Here is a 22089-nt window from a genome sequence, read left to right on the forward strand (position 1 = left end):
TAAAACATTTATAATAAACTTACCTTATAAAATTCACTGAAAACTTGCATTTTAATTTTACAGGAAATTTGTCTATATATCTTTAGAGTACTTTCCGGAGATAGTTTTAAAGAAATTCACAAAGCAAATTTCTGTAAAACTCAAAATTTAATATTTCCTAAACTTTTATCCACAATTTTTCGGCAAACTTAATCGGATAACTATCCTGAACTTCGCACCGCGAGTTATAAAACCGAGGACATATAGAGCTCGCCTGAACTTCCCCTGAAGCTCCCCAACTTAGTTTCCGAACTTAACACGGGGAACTCCCTGCGAAAAACGGTGCTGTCTGGGTAGGTGAATATTAAAATTAAAGTGGTAATACCTCTATTCAAAGAAGCTTTCGACGTGTGCACAATTTTGATAATCCTTAATTGTTTTTTAAGTACTTCAACAATAAAAACGATGATAGAAAGAGAATATCCAATAATAAGTACAGTAATTAAAATGGGTAAGAGTTCTTCTTTTGTTATTAGTCTCGGCGAAGTATTAATGTTGCGTGGAGGTACAAAAGGGCGATTAATATCTCCAAGTAATCCAAATTCTCTTGCTCTTTGAATTATTTCACGGAAATAATGGTAATGTTTTGAAGGAAAAATTAATGGTCTGAAACAAATCCCATAATATACAACAGTTTCTTGTAGTATTTTAAATTTTGATTCCCCAATTTTAGCTTCATATTTGTTGACATGATATTCAGCATTAGGAATAATACAGGTTATGTTCTGATATTCAGTCATGTATTTTAAGCAATCTTCCGGCTCTTCATTATTTCTATATCTAATCACGTATTTCATTCTCAATTGTTGAATATCAGAAATTGGACTATCATGTAATATATTATACGTTTCGGTTTCCATCACTGGTGTCAAGTGCGATTTAAGAAGTTCAGCGAGAGATGAAATTTCAACAGCTGGTCGAAAATTGATTAAAGTTTGATTAAAAAATACCGAATAAATATAGCCTGTATAGACAATGCATGCTATCATTAGTGGAACAAAAACTACCCTTTTTGACCAATTTTCAGATTCTTGAGTGTCAGATATTCCCATTATAATTTTACTAATGCTAAACTTCAGTAAATATCCCGTGAGTCGTATAACAGCAATTGTACCAATTGTTCCCAAAATCATGAACCAAAATTCTGATGAAATTGCAATATCTTTAGTTAGTTTTACATCCTTTGGAATAACAGCTTTAATACTATCAATTTTTAGAATTTGATCTGCTTTTAATTCGTCATTTCCAATCCAATAGAATAATTCCAAGCAAAATAATTCTGTGTTAATATCCGTATTTATCCCTAAGTCAGTGTTAAATTTCATATTATGTTTTAAAACTTCTAACAATTTTTTTTTATCTATGCGAATGGATGAACTATGTTTTAAAGAACAACTAATTTTAACTTTGTCTGCATTTAAATTTATCAATCTTTCTGGGAACCATTTACTTTTAGATGATACCACCTCAGTGGAGTAATTATTATTCAAATTATGAATAGTTATTGTACTTAATACTGGTAATCTTTCGAAATTTGGTGAGAGTGTTACTTGTTGTTCATTATGTAATGTCAATACAGAAATGTCAAAATATATTCTGAATCTAAGAGAATTCAAGACTTTAATGACGTTGCTATGAATTGAGAAATTAGAGTTTACAACTAAAAATCTTGATAACAAAAGTTCTTTTGAAAAATGTAAATTATTTAAAAGCTGATGAAATTTATATACAGTACTATCTTCCCTACATTGTATAACAAACAGTGTAGTTCTTCTTTCTCGTATTGATTTGTACTTTTCTTCATAATTTATTTGCATTCCGTAGTCAATGCTGTATGATGGAAAATGTGAATTGACTGCAATCATCACAGAATTCATAATTGGGTCTGTAAAGTTTTGGTGATCGTCAAGAAAAAAAATTACTTGATGCACTTTAGATTCTTCCTTTAGATACTTTATCAATCCATCTTGGTAATTTTTTGTTGGAGGTATACCTTGGATTTCTCTCCAGAATATATAACTAAGAATAAATAAACTTATAAATTCCATTGTGTACAACTACCTTGTTTAAATGACACAATCAGACTGTTAAAAAAATTGTGCTGTAAAGCAATACTTTTTAGGAAATAAGGCAATCTATAGAAAAACATTAAGTAATTGATATGCGTGATCAATAGGGAACGTTGGCAAACGATGTCACGCACTATTTCAATATTTTATGCACCCCCTGCATAGAAATTTATTATTTAATTTCTTAAATTTTATTTCAGATTATAAAAAATATTTGAAAATTAATATTTAAGATTAAATGTATACTTAAAATGATTCTATAGCCAAATAATAAGACTAAAATAATGTAATCATATATTATATTTCTATTAAAGTCATCGAATCCATTACAATTAAATTACTTAATGCTTGATATTTACATGGCATTATATTTCCTAAATAGATAAATAGATAAATATATGGGTGATTCTACAAACGAGGGAATTATGAGCGGTCAAGCTTATTTTGTATATTAATTTTGAAAAAAAAAAAATTTTTTTTTATAAAAATTTTAAATCTAAATGGTTTCTATTGTGGCACTAAAAAGCAGCCGATGAAAAAAAATATTTCTTGCAAAAAATACACATCAAAGTGCTAAATTCTCATTCGTCTGGCATGTCCCGCAGTGTAAATGACAGTTCATATTGTGAAAAAATATTATTTTTCAAGTGTTTAGCGGAAAATTCATACTTGATTAGTAATTTTGAATAGTTATAGATTATTAATATGGAAATAATTATGACATTACTCTATACCTTATTTATAAAATATCTTCTTGAATTTTGTCCCTGGATTTTGTTATCATTCGTCTGGCAGTTGAAGACACGTTAAAATTATTAAAACTCAACATTCTAATGAAGTTACAGTTCGTTATTGTTGTTAATTAAACTAAACTAAATGTGATACCACGCGCGTTTTATTTAATTTGTTATTCTATTAACCAAGATTTTTCAATTTGTGACCAAGATTGCGTTGTGACCAGACAAATTCTCATTCATCTGGCATCAATTTTTTTGAAAAAAATATTATTTTTAGGTCCTTTTATAGGCTTATGTATTGCAACTTTGAATTCTCTATCGGAAAGAATTGCTTATTTTTTTATTTAATGTTGTTTCTACCGTTTTTAAAAAAAAACTGCCAAATTCTCATTCGTCTGGTTCTCATTCGTCTGGTACTTTTGAGACGGACAGGATATATACATTAAGCACTAAAAACAGCGTAAAACTAATAATTTTTTAATAATTTTCGATTTTCTTGATTTAAAATAATCCTCACTAAATTTTCAAGATATTGCTAAACCACAATCTTTAATTTTCATTTTGTATATATAATTATATTAATATAAATAAACAAATAAAAAGTACTATTTTCCTGTGACTCGCATGAATATCACAACAAAATCGAAATATTTTTTATTATTAGACACTTGAAGTACTCCTACAGATTTGTGATTTGTAAAATTATGTTCTAGTAGAACACACATAATTTGTTATAAACAAATTATGTAAACAAATTACTAATTAAAGCGATACCTTTTATTGATCCTTGTAAAATTCGTTACTCGGGGGTTTTCGGGGTCGCTGATTACGAATCCGACGTCAGTTTTTTAAAATTTGACTATTTTAAAGAAATATATTAAAAATTGTGGAATTTTAAAAATTGGACTTTAGATTAGTTTTCAATAATTCAAAAACTTCTGGATTTAAAATTTAATAAAAATCGAACAATTTTTTAAAAATTCGTTTAATAGATTAGATTTGCACATTTTAAATCACAGAAAAAACTTGGACTCATTTTTGTTGCAACTCATTTTCTTTTGGGTATCGAAATGAGTATGGGACAAACTTCATGTTATTCAAAATGATATTGGCTGGAATTTCAGATTTCTAAGTTGGCATCATAAGCAGAGTAATTTTGTATTTCAATTATTGTTTCTAATATTTCAACAACACCAGAAAGATTATTTTGACCAGTACGAATATTTCGAAGTTTTTAAATAAAAATTATTTATTATTATTTACGTAGATAATAATTAATTTCATAAGTTTTTAAATTTACCGCTATTATTTAAGTTGGCAGTACCGTTCCTGTTGTCAAAACACATGTTTTCATTTTTCTAACCTAAAAACATATTTCCTTTATTATTTTATTACGCGATTACAAGCAATTTTTAATCAAATATATTAAGTCTAGCGTGTTATTTACTTCTTTGTAATTATTATATTTCATGTTTTTGTGCAAAATTATTCGTTATTTCACAATATTTTTCCATTTTTCTTCTTCTCAAAATGAAACTTGCCTGTTTCATTTTGATACTTTTACCTTAGAACTCGAAATGAAACAACCAGTTTCATTTTTGTTGCGAATCAAATTGAGTATAGAATCTATACTCAATTTGAATTCAGGTTTTTTCTGTGATATGAAAAACTGACGTCGGAATCGTTATCACCCTGGCGGATTCGATTTGCGTAATGTCTACTTAACTAAGCGGACTTTAGGTAGACATTAGGTAGACATGTAAAAAAACGTATAAAAAAGCTATTAATCGACTTATTATGATAAAAAAAAGTTGATAAAAGGGTAAATGAATGTTTATAGAGTAAATTCGTACAAAATTTGTAATTAATAAAGCAATAAATAATTAATAATGAATGGAAATGTGCGCGAGGTACCTGATCAGTTCAGCTGTACAATTATTTTCGTGCTATTTTCATGAAAAGAATATAAATTAACTGCAAAAACAATTGATATTTATAAAAAAGTGTAAAATTGATTTAATTTTATTGTTTGCAATACGAATTATTAAATAATAATTAAGTTTTTATCAAATGTGAATAGTGTTGTGAAAACCTGTGAAAACTAATGAGTTACTACATTACCGATCGCATATGAGAGATGGCGCCACCAGTTTTTACAATACAGTGCGAGCATGTTTTCTTCCAAGCTTTTGCTTTGAAAGAAAATAAAAAGTGAATTTTAAAATGCAGAATAAAGTTATACAAATAATTATTGATTTCATAATTGTTTCTCGTCCAAAATGACGGACATGATTGCAGCTTTTTTGTTACACTCATCGAGAACTTTTTATTATCATATGCGATCGGTAATGTAGTAACTCATTAGTTTTCACAGGTTTTCACAACACTATTCACATTTGATAAAAACTTAATTATTATTTAATAATTCGTATTGCAAACAATAAAATTAAATCAATTTTACACTTTTTTATAAATATCAATTGTTTTTGCAGTTAATTTATATTCTTTTCATGAAAATAGCACGAAAATAATTGTACAGCTGAACTGATCAGGTACCTCTCGCACATTTCCATTCATTATTAATTATTTATTGCTTTATTAATTACAAATTTTGTACGAATTTACTCTATAAACATTCATTTACCCTTTTATCAACTTTTTTTTATCATAATAAGTCGATTAATAGCTTTTTTATACGTTTTTTTACATGTCTACCTAATGTCTACCTAAAGTCCGCTTAGTTAAGTAGACATTACGCAAATCGAATCCGCCAGGGCAGCGACCTCGAAAACCCCCGAGTAATAAATTTTGTATAAATCCATCCATTATTTTTTGTGTTAATGTGAATTTTCTATACACGATCTTAATTTCCTGGATAAATTATTTATAAACAACCATAACTTTTGTTATTTTTAATATTTTGTCTGGCCACTTTCAGATATCTTTTTTAGTGTCATTAACTTGAAGTTAATATAGTCAAAGTTAAAGCTAGTCCCAATGGATTTTTTTCTTTTTGCTGCATAACCCTAACCATCTGCATAAAGCAGATTTCAGATTTTTTTTATTAAATTAAAATTCAAAACGAAAATAGAAATTTTGCTTGTTTTTTAAAATACTGGTTTTATGACTTTTCAAAAACAGTGGGGAGTTGTGCTCCACCGTTGAAAATTAAAGGAGAGATTCGAAAGGAGTATATTTATGGCAAACTTTAAAGATCAGTCAAATTATAAGTGATTATATTATTATTATTATTATTATTATTATTTTTTTGGTAGGATATGCTGATGATATCGCAGCTATCATCGTGGCCAAAAACTTAGAGCAAGGGCAAATGCTATTAAACCAAGTTATGAGGCGAGTATGCAGCTGGATGAAAGACCATGGGCTAGAATTAGCCTTACAAAAAACAGAAATTTTAATTATGACGACAAAGAGAGTAGACATTGACATTCACACTTTTTTCAGATGCCAAAGATGGAAATCAGAAAGAAGAAAACTTGAATCAGAAATTGGTCGTTTTACCCCAGATAACATTGTCTCAAAAATGATTAAAAATGAAAATGGATGGACAAAAGTGCAAGACTACATTGAAGAGGTCTTACGACAGAAGAAAAAAGAAGTAAGATAGAGGAAAAATCCAAGCTGGTAGCGAAGTAAGTGAGCCGAAGCACGGCTAAGAGTCGCCAGTGACCTCAACCCCTGAAGAAATGCGAAAGCGGATACCGGGGGTTACTTGGTAGGCGTGAATGGGGGGTGTTTTGGTGAGGTAAGGGCGGCTGCAGAAAGCAGGATCGCTACAGTCCCACACAGTCCTATGATCAGGCAGTGCATAAAGCATTTCACCTCCTCCTCTTAAAAAAAAAAAAAAAAAAAAAAAAAAAATTATTATTATTATTATTATTATTATTATTAGCGTACGCTACTCATTTTGAAACCAGGTTTTTTCTGTGTAGGAAATAAGGTAATCTATAGAAAAACATTAAGTAATTGATATATGTGATCAATATAAGTTAATGCTAGAAGATATTTATAAATGTATACCTATACCTTTTTTTTATCAAATATAATCCATTACATTACAATTTCTTAATGTTTGATATTTATATTGCTTTATTTCATAAATTATATAGCACAAAAAAATTGCTTCCACAGTATAGATTCTTTAACAGTCAGTTTCCACTATTTGAACACGCGGTGGTTGTGCACAATGAAATTTGTAAACATATTTGTTGTTAGTTATATTTTTTGGCAACAAATTCAAGGAATATCATCGAAAAATAATTATTTTGATGGATTGATAAAGTATATAACGAAAGAGTCAACATTGAATCAGGTAGTCTTTATTATTGACGATTATAAAAATAATACAAATCCATTTATGAATTCACTGATGACCGAAATCAATTCACATTTTCCATCTCAGAATTGTGGTTACATGAAAATTATTAATTTTTTCAATACACCATTCGGTTATAAGAAAGACATATTTCCCGAAATAATTCTTGAGAAAAAGTACTACAGAGGGTCTATTCTGTTTGTTCTACAGTGGGAATCTTGGATGAAACAGAATGATTTCCATGTGATTATTAATGTAGTACCAATTCTATTCGGATATAAATTACCATTTCCAAGATATTTAATTGTAAATGCTTATCCCATATATCAGAAGAACATGGTTAAAATGTTGCAATCATTATCGCATCATAGATATTGGATTAATACATTAACATACAATGGAAGCGAAGACCAAAAAAATGTTAAATCATATTCTGAAAAAATTATTATTTTAGGAAAAAGATATCCATTTACCAACGAATTTTCATCTGAGTATTTTTCAACATCTAAAAGTAAATGGTTTCCAAATAAATTTCAAGATTCAAAGGGACACAAACTGTGCTTCAACTATCACAAATCTGATAAAGAAGATAAAGAAGATATAAATTTGAAAATTCTGGAAATTTTAGGACAAGCAATGAATTTTGAAATTAAAACATTAACAAACATCAAGAAAACACTTCAAAATGAATCATGCCAATATGTATCAAATTCTACTATTGATCTTTCGGTTTTAACCAAGAAAGCATTTGTCTTTCGTCATAACCACTTAAATAAACATGAACAAGTATTAAAAATTAATGACTTTAAATATGTTATTCCAAGAACGGCAAGATTCACTAAAGATATTGATCTTTCACCAGAATTTTGGTATATGTTTTTGATAACAATTGGTACAATTGTTGTTATACGATTTATAGCATTTTTGTTGAAATTCAAAAGGAGTACATGGCAAACTTTAAACATCAGTAAAATTATAATGGGAATGGGTAGTTATCCAGAACCTGAGAATTGGATGGAAAGAGCAATTTTTGGCTCCTTAATAATTACATGCATGGTCTATACAGGTTATTTTTACTCGGTAATTATCGACATCAGCTTTCGAAAGGCACCTGAAATTTCTACTATCGCTGAACTTGCCAGATCGCATTTGAAACCAATGACGGGCAGTAAAGTGGATATATTTTTAGATTACGTAAGTAATAAGGATATTGAAGAAATAGTATATAGAACCATTCCCAATGACTTTGAAGAAGAATTTTGTCTAGATTACTTGGCTAAAAATCAAAATATAACTTGTCTTATTGAAAATGCTGAATATCATGTTAACAAATATACAGCTAAAAATGGGGAATCAAATTTTAAAATACTACAAGAAGTTATTGCACATTCAGTGACTATTTTGGACTATTCATTTGCAATACCAAATCTCGATCGCATTAATGAAATTATATTAAGAATTTTAGAATTTGGATTACTTAAAGATTTTTATAAATCAGCTGTACCTGTACTCAGTAATATTTCAGGACCAGAAGAAATTTCAAAAGAAAAACTCTTACCCGTACTACTATATGTACTTGGCATTGGATATTCTCTTGCGTTCATGGTTTTTATTCTTGAATTAATTCTAGGCAATTATAATTTTATATTTGGTACACAAGAGAAAGTTTTATTTCGATGTTGAAGAGAAACAAAAAAACATTAAATTCTTGATGCACAAAGAGCTTCTTTTAATGGGTAAGAAAATTTTAATTTTTATAGTTATTAAACTCTTAACACTGAAATTATTTATTTTAAAAAATGGTTAAAATTTTATCGCTGAAAAGTTAAATCGCACATAAAATATTAAAATTTCTACAGTCGTTTGAGATTACTTTTAATTATTGAAAAAAGTATTTAAAAAATGATACTTTTTGCATTCAAGTGATTCAATTATTGTTCTCAATCAATTTTTTATGGTTTCTTTTAATAAATGCTAAGTGTTATTTTAATAATGAAATAAGTTATTTTTTTCAGATAAAATAATCAGCGAAAAGCACAACTTATATCTACACTTGATTTGATATAATATGAAAAAAAATTGAAATCCGCTTTAGTATTGGTAATACAGCAAAAAGAAAAAGAAATTCATAGAGACTGAAGAAAAATAAGTTTTGGATTATTTTGAATCTTCTAAACTTCAAATTTGGATAAAAACATTGTCTAAGATTAAAAAATCATGGATATGTGTAGCTTTTACATCAATCAGAATTAAATTTTCGACCAATATCTACTGACTATTCATGTAGGAAATCATATGTGCAAATCATCATAACGTGCAAAATCGTATACGTATTTGGAACAGGAATTTGAATAGAAAAAAACGTAGAAATTATATTTATTCACATTATATTTTAAAATGATTTTCGGTAGGGACCTATCGATTTAATAAGCAAAATTTTGTGAAAAGTTGTAAGGGGAGAAAATGTCAAAGTATGTTTTATGATGACCATTACTTTGTTTATTAATCATATTAAACAGAAAGATATACAATATTTTTATTCAATTGTATTTAATATAAAAAATAGATATAAAAATGAAAAGCATAGAGTGATTCAAATGTAATTGAAATGATTGAGTAATGTTATTTTAATAATATTACAAATTTAATAAAATGTCAATATCGGTTCTCAAAGTACTAATTTCTTTTATTGCTTTAGAATATATAAATATATTAACCAATAAAAAAAATAATATGATTGTACTGTAATAACAATTTAGGTATAATAAATATTAATAAATATATATGTATATTATACATTTCAATAAATGTTGGACTGATGAATTTATGAATCTTAAAATTTTGTTAATTCTTTAATCTTTGCATCGACAAAAATAAATTTTAAAAATTTTTATAAAAATGGAAAAATTAAATGAATTAAGAAAAATAGAAAAAATTATTCGTTTGAAAATTTCCAAAATGGCACTTCAGTAACTTCGTAGCTTCTGCAATTATTATTAATTGTAAAGAATGTCATTACCAGTCATTTTTTAAAATTGTAATAATAAATATTGTTACTTAATGTAACATAATTTTTAAATTTTAATAATAAATAAAAAAATAATTAGAAATTATTGAAAATTTTCATTATTATTACTACTATATTAAAATTTATTTAATCAATTTTGAGCCTGGATTCTCATCCAATATCACGGTGCGCCAGAAGGAGGTTTAAATAAAAATGAATTGGCACTTAAAAATTCTTTTTGATTATGGTTTTTAGATGAATAAAAAACTTTTCTCAATAGGTTTTAAAATCAGCTTACGTGCCCAATTTAAAACAAATTGAGTTTTAAATATTTAAAAATAGTGTTTTATGAGGAACCAGAATTTATTTAATGTATACTTATATGCGTATAGATAATAGATGTTTTAGATTTGGGTTCATATAAATTTATTAACAATGAAGTTATTTTCTTGTTTCGTTTTTATATTTATGCATTAAGAGTGTCGAACGGTATCTGAAATTCTTTGGCAAGAAGAGAGCTTTAATTATCGCTCTGAACGTGAAATAGTATTGATTTTAAAATACTTTTTTCTCGAAACACGAACACTTTTAACAAAATCTGCCAAAATCCTCATCTTATAAATTTCCTCATTCCAAAAGACTGTACGAATTCATAGAAAAACATGGTTGCAAAACAAAAAGTAGAAAAGTAATCTAATAACAGCTGCGACTTTGTGCGCCCTGCATGCTGCTGCCATCTGACGGCGGCAGGAGGTAATTTACCTGTCATTATATTACTTTTCGTTTTGCAATCGTGTTTTTGTATGGATTCGTATTATCTTTAGGATTTAGGAAATTTATATAAGATAAGAATCTCTAGCTGCTTTTGTAAAAAGTGTCCGTCTTTCGAGAAGAAAGTATTTTAAAATCAATGTTTATCATTTTCCGTTTAGTGACATTTTAATAGAGCGATAATTAAAGGTCTCTTCTTGCCAAAAAATTTCAGAGACCATTCGACTCTTTTAAATAAATTTTGTCACTCTTAAAATCGTTCTTTTAACATTATAATTTAATTTTTTAAAATTGGACACAAACACTACAGCAATATAATTATTTATATGTAAATAAGTAATTATTTATCATTTATTACAGTATTTATTAGATTAAATAAATTCTCATTCCCCATAAAACACTGTTTTTATATAAAAACTCAATTTTATTTAAATCGGGCACGTAAACTAATTTTAAAAACTATTGAGAAATATTTGTTATTCATCTAAGAATCATAATCAAAAAGAATTTTTAAGTGCCAATTCATTTTTATTTAAACCACCTTCTGGCGCACCGTAATATAGCTATGAAATAATTTGGTTATTTATTTCTATTAAATTTTTAGAAAATGTGAAAAATTAAGGAAATACACAGTACAAGAAATAAAATTTTTTAGTCATAACTATATAAAGTGACATTAACAATAACAATAACCGCCAGCTTTAAACGGCAGTATTCTTTGGAATTGGGATCAAATTATGAAAGATTTTTAATAGAATTAGGGAAAGTTTTCAAAAAGAAATAAAGATAATTTGTAAATGTAATTTTGAATCCAGCTTTTATGATTAGAATCGTAAAAAGAATGCATTTAATCTTAAGAGGGAAATAAAAGCGGAAAAAATATACGAATATAACAATATAAAAAGTTACAATTAAAATATTTTATTTAATTTATGTTTAATAGTAATTCTGAAGTTTTAAAATATTTTCTTTTTATGAACAATTTTTTAAAACCTGTAATATTAAAAAATTGTTAAATTATAATAATAAAGTAATAAAAGATTAATATTTGTTCAGTCAAGCAACTATTCCATTGTGGGGACATCGAATATGGAACATGATACGAAAAAAAAATGTTCCACAATAAGGATACAATTATTTCAGATTTTTATTTATTTTCTATTATTTATTTTTAATAAATTGACATTTCTTTATTCACAAATTACTTAGGATTAGCCTATTGTACTATAATTTTTTATAATAATACTTTTAATAACAAATATTTTATGATAAAAGTTCACTCATATACAAAAGCTTCTATTTCGAAAACACTTTTGAAACAATATAGCATATATTATAAGTTTAGATATTTAGTTTGTCGAGACTTTAGAACTATGAAGATACGTTGAATTAGAAAATTATATAGCTATGATATCTTCATCGAGAAATGTTTAATACTGTAATGGTAGACTAGACTTTATTGATTATAAATAATATATGGTACAAGAACTAAGTTAACAGACCACCTGTGAAAGAACAGATTTTCACAGCAGTCACTGTTTGAAGAAGTGTTTAATAACTTAAAAAAGATTTTTATTTTTTTCATATTACTAATATTTATAAAGATTATTAAAAATTTGCATAATATATAATTTTAAAAATTAACAAATCAGTATTCTGAATTAAAATAATTTTTAGAGAAAAAATTCTCAATGAATATTGATAAAAAATAATAAGGAATTGATGTTTAATATCTTAATTTTTTTTTTAATTTTAATAATTATGTAACAAACTTTTAAAAATTACTAATATGACTTTAAATGAGACATTTTTAAATCACTATGTTCAACATACTTTTAATCTTTTACAACTTCTTCGTACATACAAAAGTAAAAAAGTGTTTTCATTGCCAATTAGATTTTGGACTGGTGTTATTATTATAATATGTTTGTCCGCTAATTTTTTATTAATTTGCTCCGAGATAATAGGCTTTAAAGATTCCAAAGATGTTAGACAATTTGCAAATAAATTCGCTATTGTTTCTTTTCACATGACAGGAATTATAAAATGGTGTTATTGCATGTGGAAAATAGACACTATTACAAATCTTATAAATATGCTTCATAATTGTCATTATTATGCATTGGAAATATGTCAAAATAATCAAGGTATAATTAAAGAAATAAAAAAAAGAAATTCTTTTTTTAAAAGTTACAATTTTGCCGCACCTTATATGGAAAATTGTATATTGATTTCTTTCTAAAAGTAACTTTTATTTTTTAAATAATTTACAGATAAAGAAATGTTACATAAAGAAATGAAGATAGCACAAAAATTGACAAGTTTATATGCCTATTACTGGCCTCCATTTGGAATTGGTGTTGTTTTACATTATTTGTTTAATCCTATTTCATTTAGATTATACGAAATTTATGTACAAAAGCACAATAGTAGTGAGGTGCCAAAATTACTTCCCTTACCAGGATGGTTTCCATGGGATGAACATCAATATTATGGATGGTCATATTTTTTTCAAATAAGTGGAGTAACTGGTTGTTGTATGGGAAGTATATGCTACGATCAATTGTATGTGGCAACACTAATAATAATTTGTTCGCATTTAACATTTCTTAGTCAAGCTCTGCAATTAGATTTTAATAGGTATGTGTAACAAATAGAAACCTATATTGTCTGTAATCAAATATATAACTCTTTTCTTAATTCGACAAGACAAGTTTTATGTCTCCTAAATTCTCCAACCTGTCCGCCTATTTTGGATCGGTATGATTTCTGCTTCATTTCTAGAATTTTTTAATTCCCGAATCTCAATAAGGCAATCTTTGCTAACTTCCGAGTTGAGTTCTTTTCGAAGCTTACCAAAATGAATTCAAAATAATCTAGAATTTATATGTAAACCTATATCTTCAAACAGTATGCAACAATCTGATTTAAGTACTGTCAAAAAAAAAGTAAATCCAACATAAGTCCGTAATATAATAATCTGAAATCTTTGTGTGGAAAATCTGATATTAGTCCAATTCTGATTTAATCTGGTAAAAAATTCTAATCCGAAATAAGTTTGTAAAAATTCGGAATTAATATGTACAAAATCAGCAGTCGCAATCTAAACAAAAATCTTAATATCAGAAAAGGAGTTGAAATTAGTCGGCAATCTGTGTGCATAACGAATCCAAAATTTCGGAATATTTCATGTCATTTTCGGACTGTTTTTGTAAAATCTAGATAGAATTAATCCGTTTAAAAATCTGAATCCAAAATGAATCTGGTTTAATCCGACATTCTGTATGTATTAAATCTGCAATTAGTCATCAACAATATGGATTTAGTCATGTTTTGCTGCTTTTATTACACTTCCTATTGTAATGATTAAAATTATTATTATTATTATTATTATTATTATTATTATTATTATTATATCAAATAAATTAAGTTAGAACCAACTAATATAATAAATTTTATTTGTAAAGGATATAATAATACATAGTAAATTTGTTTAGGAAAAAAGTGAAGGACAATAATTTATTTGAAAAACGTCTCAGAAATTGTGTTGAATTGCATAAAGAAGTTCTATGGTAAGAGCAGTGAATTTTTTTTTATATTTATATATTCTATTATAATTTTTTACTGTTTTTTTTTATTTTTACTTGCTATAATTTTTTTTTTAATTACAGTTTTGTTGAAAAGTTAGAAATTGTCGGAAGCCCCTGTATGTTTGTACAATGTGTACAAAATATTGTTATAATTTGTTTGTGCTCCTTTGAAGCAGCAACACTTCAAATTGAAGTAATATTATTTTGTATTATTCAATATTTTTGATGTCTTACACATAAATAATTTTTCTTAATTTCACGATTTGAAAAAAGAATTACTTCAAGCTATTTTATATATATATATATATACATCATTACGTTCTCCAAAATGAAATGAAAAAATCTGTTTACATTTGTTTTAGCCTGGCATACAATGTTTAATTCAAATATTTAATTTACTTGAATTTTCCATATGCATTGCTGTGCAGCTACTTTTCTTTTGTTTCGTTGCCAGCACTATTACAAAATTGGTTTGATATATTTTTCAATTTTAATAGATAATAGACACATTAACATTTGTGTTTTATTTTTATCTACTAAGAAAATATGTATTTAATATTTTTAAGGGTCTAGATGTATCATATGCTGTATATTCAAGTAAATGGGTTTCTTCCTATGATAATTTAGATTACAAAATTTATAATAAAAAAAAAAATCATTTAATTAAATATGCTGTATTGATTATGTCCGCTCGTGCTCAACGTCCAATATCACTAACTGGAGGACCATTTTATATTCTTTCACTTGAAACATTTAAATCAGTATATGTTTAATCGTTTATTATATAATAAATAAATTATATGTCATCAATTTAATACTTACTATTACTATATTTTTATATTTTAGATTATGGGAATAGCCGTTTCAAATGCTGTTGTTTTAAGTCAAACTTATAATAGAAAAGCTCTATAAAAATTTATTTGAAATCAAGAAATAATTATTTTATTCACAAAATAAAGAGATTGAGGTATTCTATTCTTAAGTGCCAGCTATTAGGAGACGCATAAGTATATGAAAATTATTATAATGTTAAGATTACAATTAGATTAACCCCTTTGTTGGCAAAAGAAATTCGTTAAAAAGTGCCTAAACTGTATAGAAATTTTTTTTCCTGAAAATTGATATCCATGAGTTTTCGGGGTCATTGATTACGAATTCGATGTTAGTTTTTCAAAATTCAAAATGGCTGATCCAATATGGCGGACAAACTTTTTAAAAATTACTTGGATTTGCTTAAAAATTGGCACTCAGGGGTTTTCGGGGTCGATGCTTACGAATTCAATGTTAACACAGAAAATTAAAAGGTATTAAAATAAGCGTTGCAGCTTATTTTAATGCCTTTTAATTTTCTGTGAATTTTTTAAAATTCAAAATGGCGGATCCTATATGACGGACGATATTTTTAAAAAATGTTTTTTTCCTTAAAAAAATAGGTTTTTTTGGGATCGCTGATTACGAATCTGAAGTCATTATAAAAATTTCGAATATTTAAAATGTCGAATCAAATATGGCGGATGATTTTTTATTTTATTATTTTTTTATTATTTTATTTTATTTTTACATTATTGTATTTTCTTAAAAAAAAATTTGGGGGATTTTTGATGTTGTTCACTCAAATTTCGGCAAAGTTTATAAATTTTTTGAAAAAATCGTCCACCATATCGGATCTGTCATTTTGAATTTTGACTTCGCGGATTCATAATCAACGACCCCAAAAACCCTTGAGTACTAATTTTTAACCCATTAACGCCAAAAATCTTAGAATTCTTTGTATATTTTTAAGATACGTCAATTATAAATAAAAAAAAGTTATCATTGTGTATCGAAGGTACGTTTCCTATAGGTCTAAGAGTATATTCTTTTCGATTCCAGCGTCAAAAATAAATTTCGTAAAAGCCAAAATTAAATATATGGCGGTTTTAATATCAAAAAACAAAAAGAATTTCATTTTTTTAAGATTGACATTTCTTTTTAACCCGGAAAAAGTTTAAGAATAAAATTCTACTCTCAACCATAGGTGCATAAAATTTGTATACTTTTTGAAAACGTGAAGCAGAATAAAACAAGTTGTAAATTCAGATGTCTATTACATGAACATTTTGCTTCCTCTTTACGATCAGCAAAAAAATTTGCTTCCTCGTGGAGAAAGCAAAATTTTATTGACAAAATGTGAATTTTTGATTTTTTGACTTTCATTAATTCTTTAAATTTACCTTAAATGAATACTTTATATATATCGATCGATTCGTCTTGACGTAAAGTATACGATTTTTTTATATATAACCTTAAATTTTTCTATTTAAAAATTTTTTCGATTAAAAAAAAATTTTTGGAAAAAAGACCATAAAATTTTTTTTTTGAGTATTTTTCAAAATCCTTTTGTCAGATTTGAGATATTAATATGATAAATGAGCCTACCAAATTTTATCTAAATCAATTAAAACCTGTTAAAGTTATCTTCTAAACAAAAAAGGGATCCACACACACACACACAAACACACACATACACACGCACATACATACATCCGGATAATTGATCAGGATCTAATATAAGCACATGTTTCTATAAAGAAAAAAATTTGTTTTCGCCCCTTTAAAAAGTTTTATAAACGAAAGGACTACAAAGCTTCCTCCACGAGGAAGCAAAAATAGTCAAAAAGTTTCGAACAAAAAAAAAGTGTCGAACAAAAAATGTATAGCGCACTTTTTGATTGGTCCAGCGGATGCTGAGCTAAACTAGAAAACAAATTCGGAAAAATTATCGAAAAACTTAATTCGCGAGATAATCGTTCGGGAATACCACCAATAAATTAGGGAGAAAGTTTCAAACAAAAAATGTATGGCGCACTCTTTGATTGGTCCAGCGGATGCTGAGCTAAACTAGAAAACAAATTCGGAAAAATTATCGAAAAACTTAATTCGCGAGATAATCGTTCGGGAATACCACCAATAAATTAGGGAAAAAGTTTCGAACAAAAAATGTATGGCGCACTTTTTGCTTGGTCCAGCGGATGCTGAGCTAAACTAGAAAACAAATTCGGAAAAATTATCGAAAAACTTAATTCGCGAGATAATCGTTCGGGAATACCACCAATAAATTAGGGAGAAAGTTTCGAACAAAAAATGTATGGCGCACTTTTTGATTGGTCCAGCGGATGCTGAGCTAAACTAGAAAACAAATTTAGAAAAATTTCGAAAAATTAAATTCGCGAGATAGTCGCTCCGGAATACCACCAAAAAAATAGTCAAAAAGTTCCGAACAAAAAATGTATGGCGCACTTTTTGATTGGTCCAGCGGATGCTGAGCTAAACTAGAAAACAAATTCGGAAAAATTATCGAAAAACTTAATTCGCGAGATAATCGTTCGGGAATACCACCAATAAATTAGGGAGAAAGTTTCAAACAAAAAATGTATGGCGCACTCTTTGATTGGTCCAGCGGATGCTGAGCTAAACTAGAAAACAAATTCGGAAAAATTATCGAAAAACTTAATTCGCGAGATAATCGTTCGGGAATACCACCAATAAATTAGGGAAAAAGTTTCGAACAAAAAATGTATGGCGCACTTTTTGCTTGGTCCAGCGGATGCTGAGCTACACTCACTAAAACTGGGGAAAAATTTTCAAAAAAAAAAATTTGCCAGATAATGACTCGGGAATAATGCCAAAAAATTGAGCAAAAAGTTTCGAACAAAAAATGTATGGCGCACTTTTTAATTGATCCAGCGGATGCTGAGATAAACTAGAAAACAAATTCGGAAAAATTATCGAAAAACTTAATTCGCGAGATAATTGTTCGGGAATACCACCAATAAATTAGGGAAAAAGTTTCGAAGAAAAAATGTATGACGCACTCTTTGATTGGTCCATCGGATGCTGAGCTACACTCAAAAATATTTTGAAAAAATATTCAAAAAATTAAATTCGCGAGATAATTGTTCGGGAATACCGCCATATTCTTTAGCAAAAAGTAGCGATTGGTCCAGCGGATGCTGAGCTACACTCAAAAATATTTTGGAAAAATTTTCGAAAAATAAAATTCGCGAGATAATCGTTCGAGAATACCGCTATAGTGATATGAAGAAAGTTCCCAACAATAAATGTATGGCGCACTTTATGATTGGTCCAGCGGATGCTGAGCTAAACTAGAAAACAAATTCGGAAAAATTATCGAAAAACTTAATTCGCGAGATAATCGTTCGGGAATACCACCAATAAATTAGGGAAAAAGTTTCGAACAAAAAATGTATGTCGCACTTTTTGATTGATCCAGCGGATGCTGAGCTACACTCAAAAATATTTTGGAAAATTTTTCGAAAAATTAAATTCGCGAGATAATTGTTCGGGAATACCGCCAAATTCTTTAGCAAAAAGTAGCGAACAAAAAGTGTATGGCGCACTTTTTGATTGGTCAAGCGGATGCTGAGCTAAACTAGAAAACAAATTCGGAAAAATTATCGAAAAACTTAATTCGCGAGATAATCGTTCGGGAATACCACCAATAAATTAGGGAAAAAGTTTCGAACAAAAAATGTATGTCGCACTTTTTGATTGGTCCAGCGGATGCTGAGCTACACTCAAAAATATTTTGGAAAAATTTTCGAAAAATTAAATTCGCGAGATAATTGTTCGGGAATACCGCCATATTCTTTAGCAAAAAGTAGCGAACAAAAAATGTATGGCGCACTTTTTGATTGGTCCAGCGGATGCTGAGCTACACTCAAAAATATTTTTAAAAAATTTTCAAAAAATTAAATTCTCTAGATAATCTTTTGGGAATACCGCCAAATTCTTTAGCAAAAAGTAGCGAACAAAAAATGTATGGCGCACTTTTTGATTGGTCCAGCGGATGCTGAGATAAACTAGAAAACAAATTCGGAAAAATTATCGAAAAACTTAATTCGCGAGATAATCGTTCGGGAATACCACCAATAAATTAGGGAGAAAGTTTCAAACAAAAAATGTATGGCGCACTCTTTGATTGGTCCAGCGGATGCTGAGCTAAACTAGAAAACAAATTCGGAAAAATTATCGAAAAATTAAATTCGCGAGATAATCGCTCCCGAATACCACCAATAAAATAGGGAAAAAGTTTCGAACAAAAAATGTATGGCGCACTTTTTAATTGGTCCAGCGGATGCTGAGATAAACTAGAAAACAAATTCGGAAAAATTATCGAAAAACTTAATTCGCGAGATAATTGTTCGGGAATACCGCCAAATTCTTTAGCAAAAAGTAGCGAACAAAAAGTGTATGGCGCACTTTTTGATTGGTCAAGCGGATGCTGAGCTAAACTAGAAAACAATTTCGGAAAAATTATCGAAAAACTTAATTCGCGAGATAATCGTTCGGGAATACCACCAATAAATTAGGGAAAAAGTTTCGAACAAAAAATGTATGTCGCACTTTTTGATTGGTCCAGCGGATGCTGAGCTAAACTAGAAAACAAATTCGGAAAAATTATCGAAAAACTTAATTCGCGAGATAATCGTTCGGGAATACCACCAATAAATTAGGGAGAAAGTTTCGAACAAAAAATGTATGGCGCACTTTTTGATTGGTCCAGCGGATGCTGAGCTAAACTAGAAAACAAATTTAGAAAAATTTCGAAAAATTAAATTCGCGAGATAGTCGCTCCGGAATACCACCAAAAAAATAGTCAAAAAGTTCCGAACAAAAAATGTATGGCGCACTTTTTGATTGGTCCAGCGGATGCTGAGCTACACTTAAAAATAATTTAGAAAAATTTTCGAAAAATTAAATTCGCTAGATAATTGTTCAGGATTACCGCCATATTCTTTAGCAAAAAGTAGCGAATAAAAAATATATGGCGCACTTTTTGATTGGTCCAGCGGATGCTGAGCTAAACTAGAAAACAAATTCGGAAAAAATATCGAAAAACTTAATTCGCGAGATAATCGTTCAGGAATACTACCAATAAATTAGGGAAAAAGTTTCGAACAAAAATTGTATGGCGCACTTTTTGATTGGTCCAGCGGATGCTAAGCTACACTCAAAAATATTTTTAAAAAATTTTCAAAAAATTAAATTCGCTAGATAATCTTTTGGGAATACCGCCATAGTGATTAGAAGAAAGTTAAGAACAAAAAATGTATGGCGCAATTTATGATTGGTCCAGCGGATGCTGAGCTACACTCAAAAATATTTTGGAAAAATTTTTGAAAAATTAAATTCGCGAGATAATTGTTCGGGAATACCGCCAAATTCTTTAGCAAAAAGTAGCGAACAAAAAATGTATGGCGCACTTTTTGATTGGTCCAGCGGATGCTGAGCTAAACTAGAAAACAAATTTGGAAAAATTTGGAAAAATTAAATTCGCGAGATAATCGTTCGGGAATACCACCAATAAATTAGGGAAAAAGTTTCGAACAAAAAATGTATGGCGCACTTTTTGATTGATTTAGCGGATGCTGAGCTAAACTAGAAAACAAATTCGGAAAAATTATCAAAAAACTTAATTCGCGAGATAATCGTTCGGGAATACCACCAATAAATTAGGGAAAAAGTTTCGAACAAAAAATGTATGGCGCACTTTTAGATTGGTCCAGCGGATGCTGAGCTAAACTAGAAAACAAATTCGGAAAAATTATCGAAAAACTTAATTCGCGAGATAATTGTTCGGGAATACCGCCATATTCTTTAGCAAAAAGTAGCGAATAAAAAATATATGGCGCACTTTATGCTTGGTCCAGCGGATGCTGAGCTACACTCAAAAATATTTTTAAAAAATTTTCAAAAAATTAAATTCGCGAGATAATTGTTCGGGAATACCGCCATATTCTTTAGCAAAAAGTAGCGAACAAAAAATGTATGGCGCATTTTTTGATTGGTCCAGCGGATGCTGAGCTACACTCAAAAATATTTTGGAAAATTTTTCGAAAAATTAAATTCGCGAGATAATTGTTCGGGAATACCGCCATATTCTTTAGCAAAAAGTAGCGAATAAAAAATATATGGCGCACTTTTTGATTGGTCCAGCGGATGCTGAGCTAAACTAGAAAACAAATTTGGAAAAATTTCGAAAAATTAAATTCGCGAGATAGTCGCTCCGGAATACCACCAAAAAAATAGTCAAAAAGTTCCGAACAAAAAATGTATGGCGCACTTTTTGATTGGTCCAGCGGATGCTGAGCTAAACTAGAAAACAAATTTGGAAAAATTTCGAAAAATTAAATTCGCGAGATAATTGTTCGGGAATACCGCCAAATTCTTTAGCAAAAAGTAGCAAAAAAAAATGTATGGCGCACTTTTTGATTGGTCCAGCGGATGCTGAACTAAACTAGAAAACAAATTCGGAAAAATTATCGAAAAACTTAATTCGCGAGATAATTGTTCGGGAATAACACCAATAAATTAGGGAAAAAGTTTCGAACAAAAAATGTATGGCGCACTTTTTGATTGGTCTAGCGGATGCTGAGCTAAACTAGAAAACAAATTTGGAAAAATTTGGAAAAATTAAATTCGCGAGATAATCGTTCGGGAATATCACCAATAAATTAGGGAAAAAGTTTCGAACAAA

At 28.4% G+C, this 22089-nt stretch overlaps 1 protein-coding gene across 1 annotated transcript; it reads left to right on the forward strand.

Annotated features, from left to right (window-relative positions):
• The first annotated feature begins 12931 nt into the window (after positions 1–12931).
• Positions 12932–15510, forward strand: LOC127286733 (odorant receptor Or1-like). The gene is made up of 7 exons (XM_051313299.1): positions 12932–13106; positions 13233–13599; positions 14457–14531; positions 14631–14742; positions 14912–15019; positions 15116–15310; positions 15396–15510. Exons 1-7 carry the CDS (start codon positions 12989–12991, stop codon positions 15459–15461), a joined length of 1041 nt encoding a protein of 346 aa, XP_051169256.1. The 5' UTR covers positions 12932–12988; the 3' UTR covers positions 15462–15510.
• Positions 15511–22089: the final 6579 nt, after the last annotated feature.

Source organism: Leptopilina boulardi, unplaced genomic scaffold (assembly GCF_019393585.1).
Source record: "Leptopilina boulardi isolate dan_hultmark-lab unplaced genomic scaffold, ZJU_Lbou_2.1 LbouV2_362, whole genome shotgun sequence".
NCBI classification, from domain to species: domain Eukaryota; kingdom Metazoa; phylum Arthropoda; class Insecta; order Hymenoptera; family Figitidae; genus Leptopilina; species Leptopilina boulardi.

Excerpts from the sequence above, each read along its gene's own strand:
- LOC127286733 (XM_051313299.1), top strand. The coding sequence starts at position 12,989 with ATGACAGGAATTATAAAATGGTGTTATTGCATGTGGAAAATAGACACT. Across the intron at positions 13,107-13,232 it reads AATATGTCAAAATAATCAAG|ATAAAGAAATGTTACATAAA; the intron begins GTATAATTAAAG and ends AATAATTTACAG. Across the intron at positions 15,020-15,115 it reads CCAGCACTATTACAAAATTG|GGTCTAGATGTATCATATGC; the intron begins GTTTGATATATT and ends AATATTTTTAAG.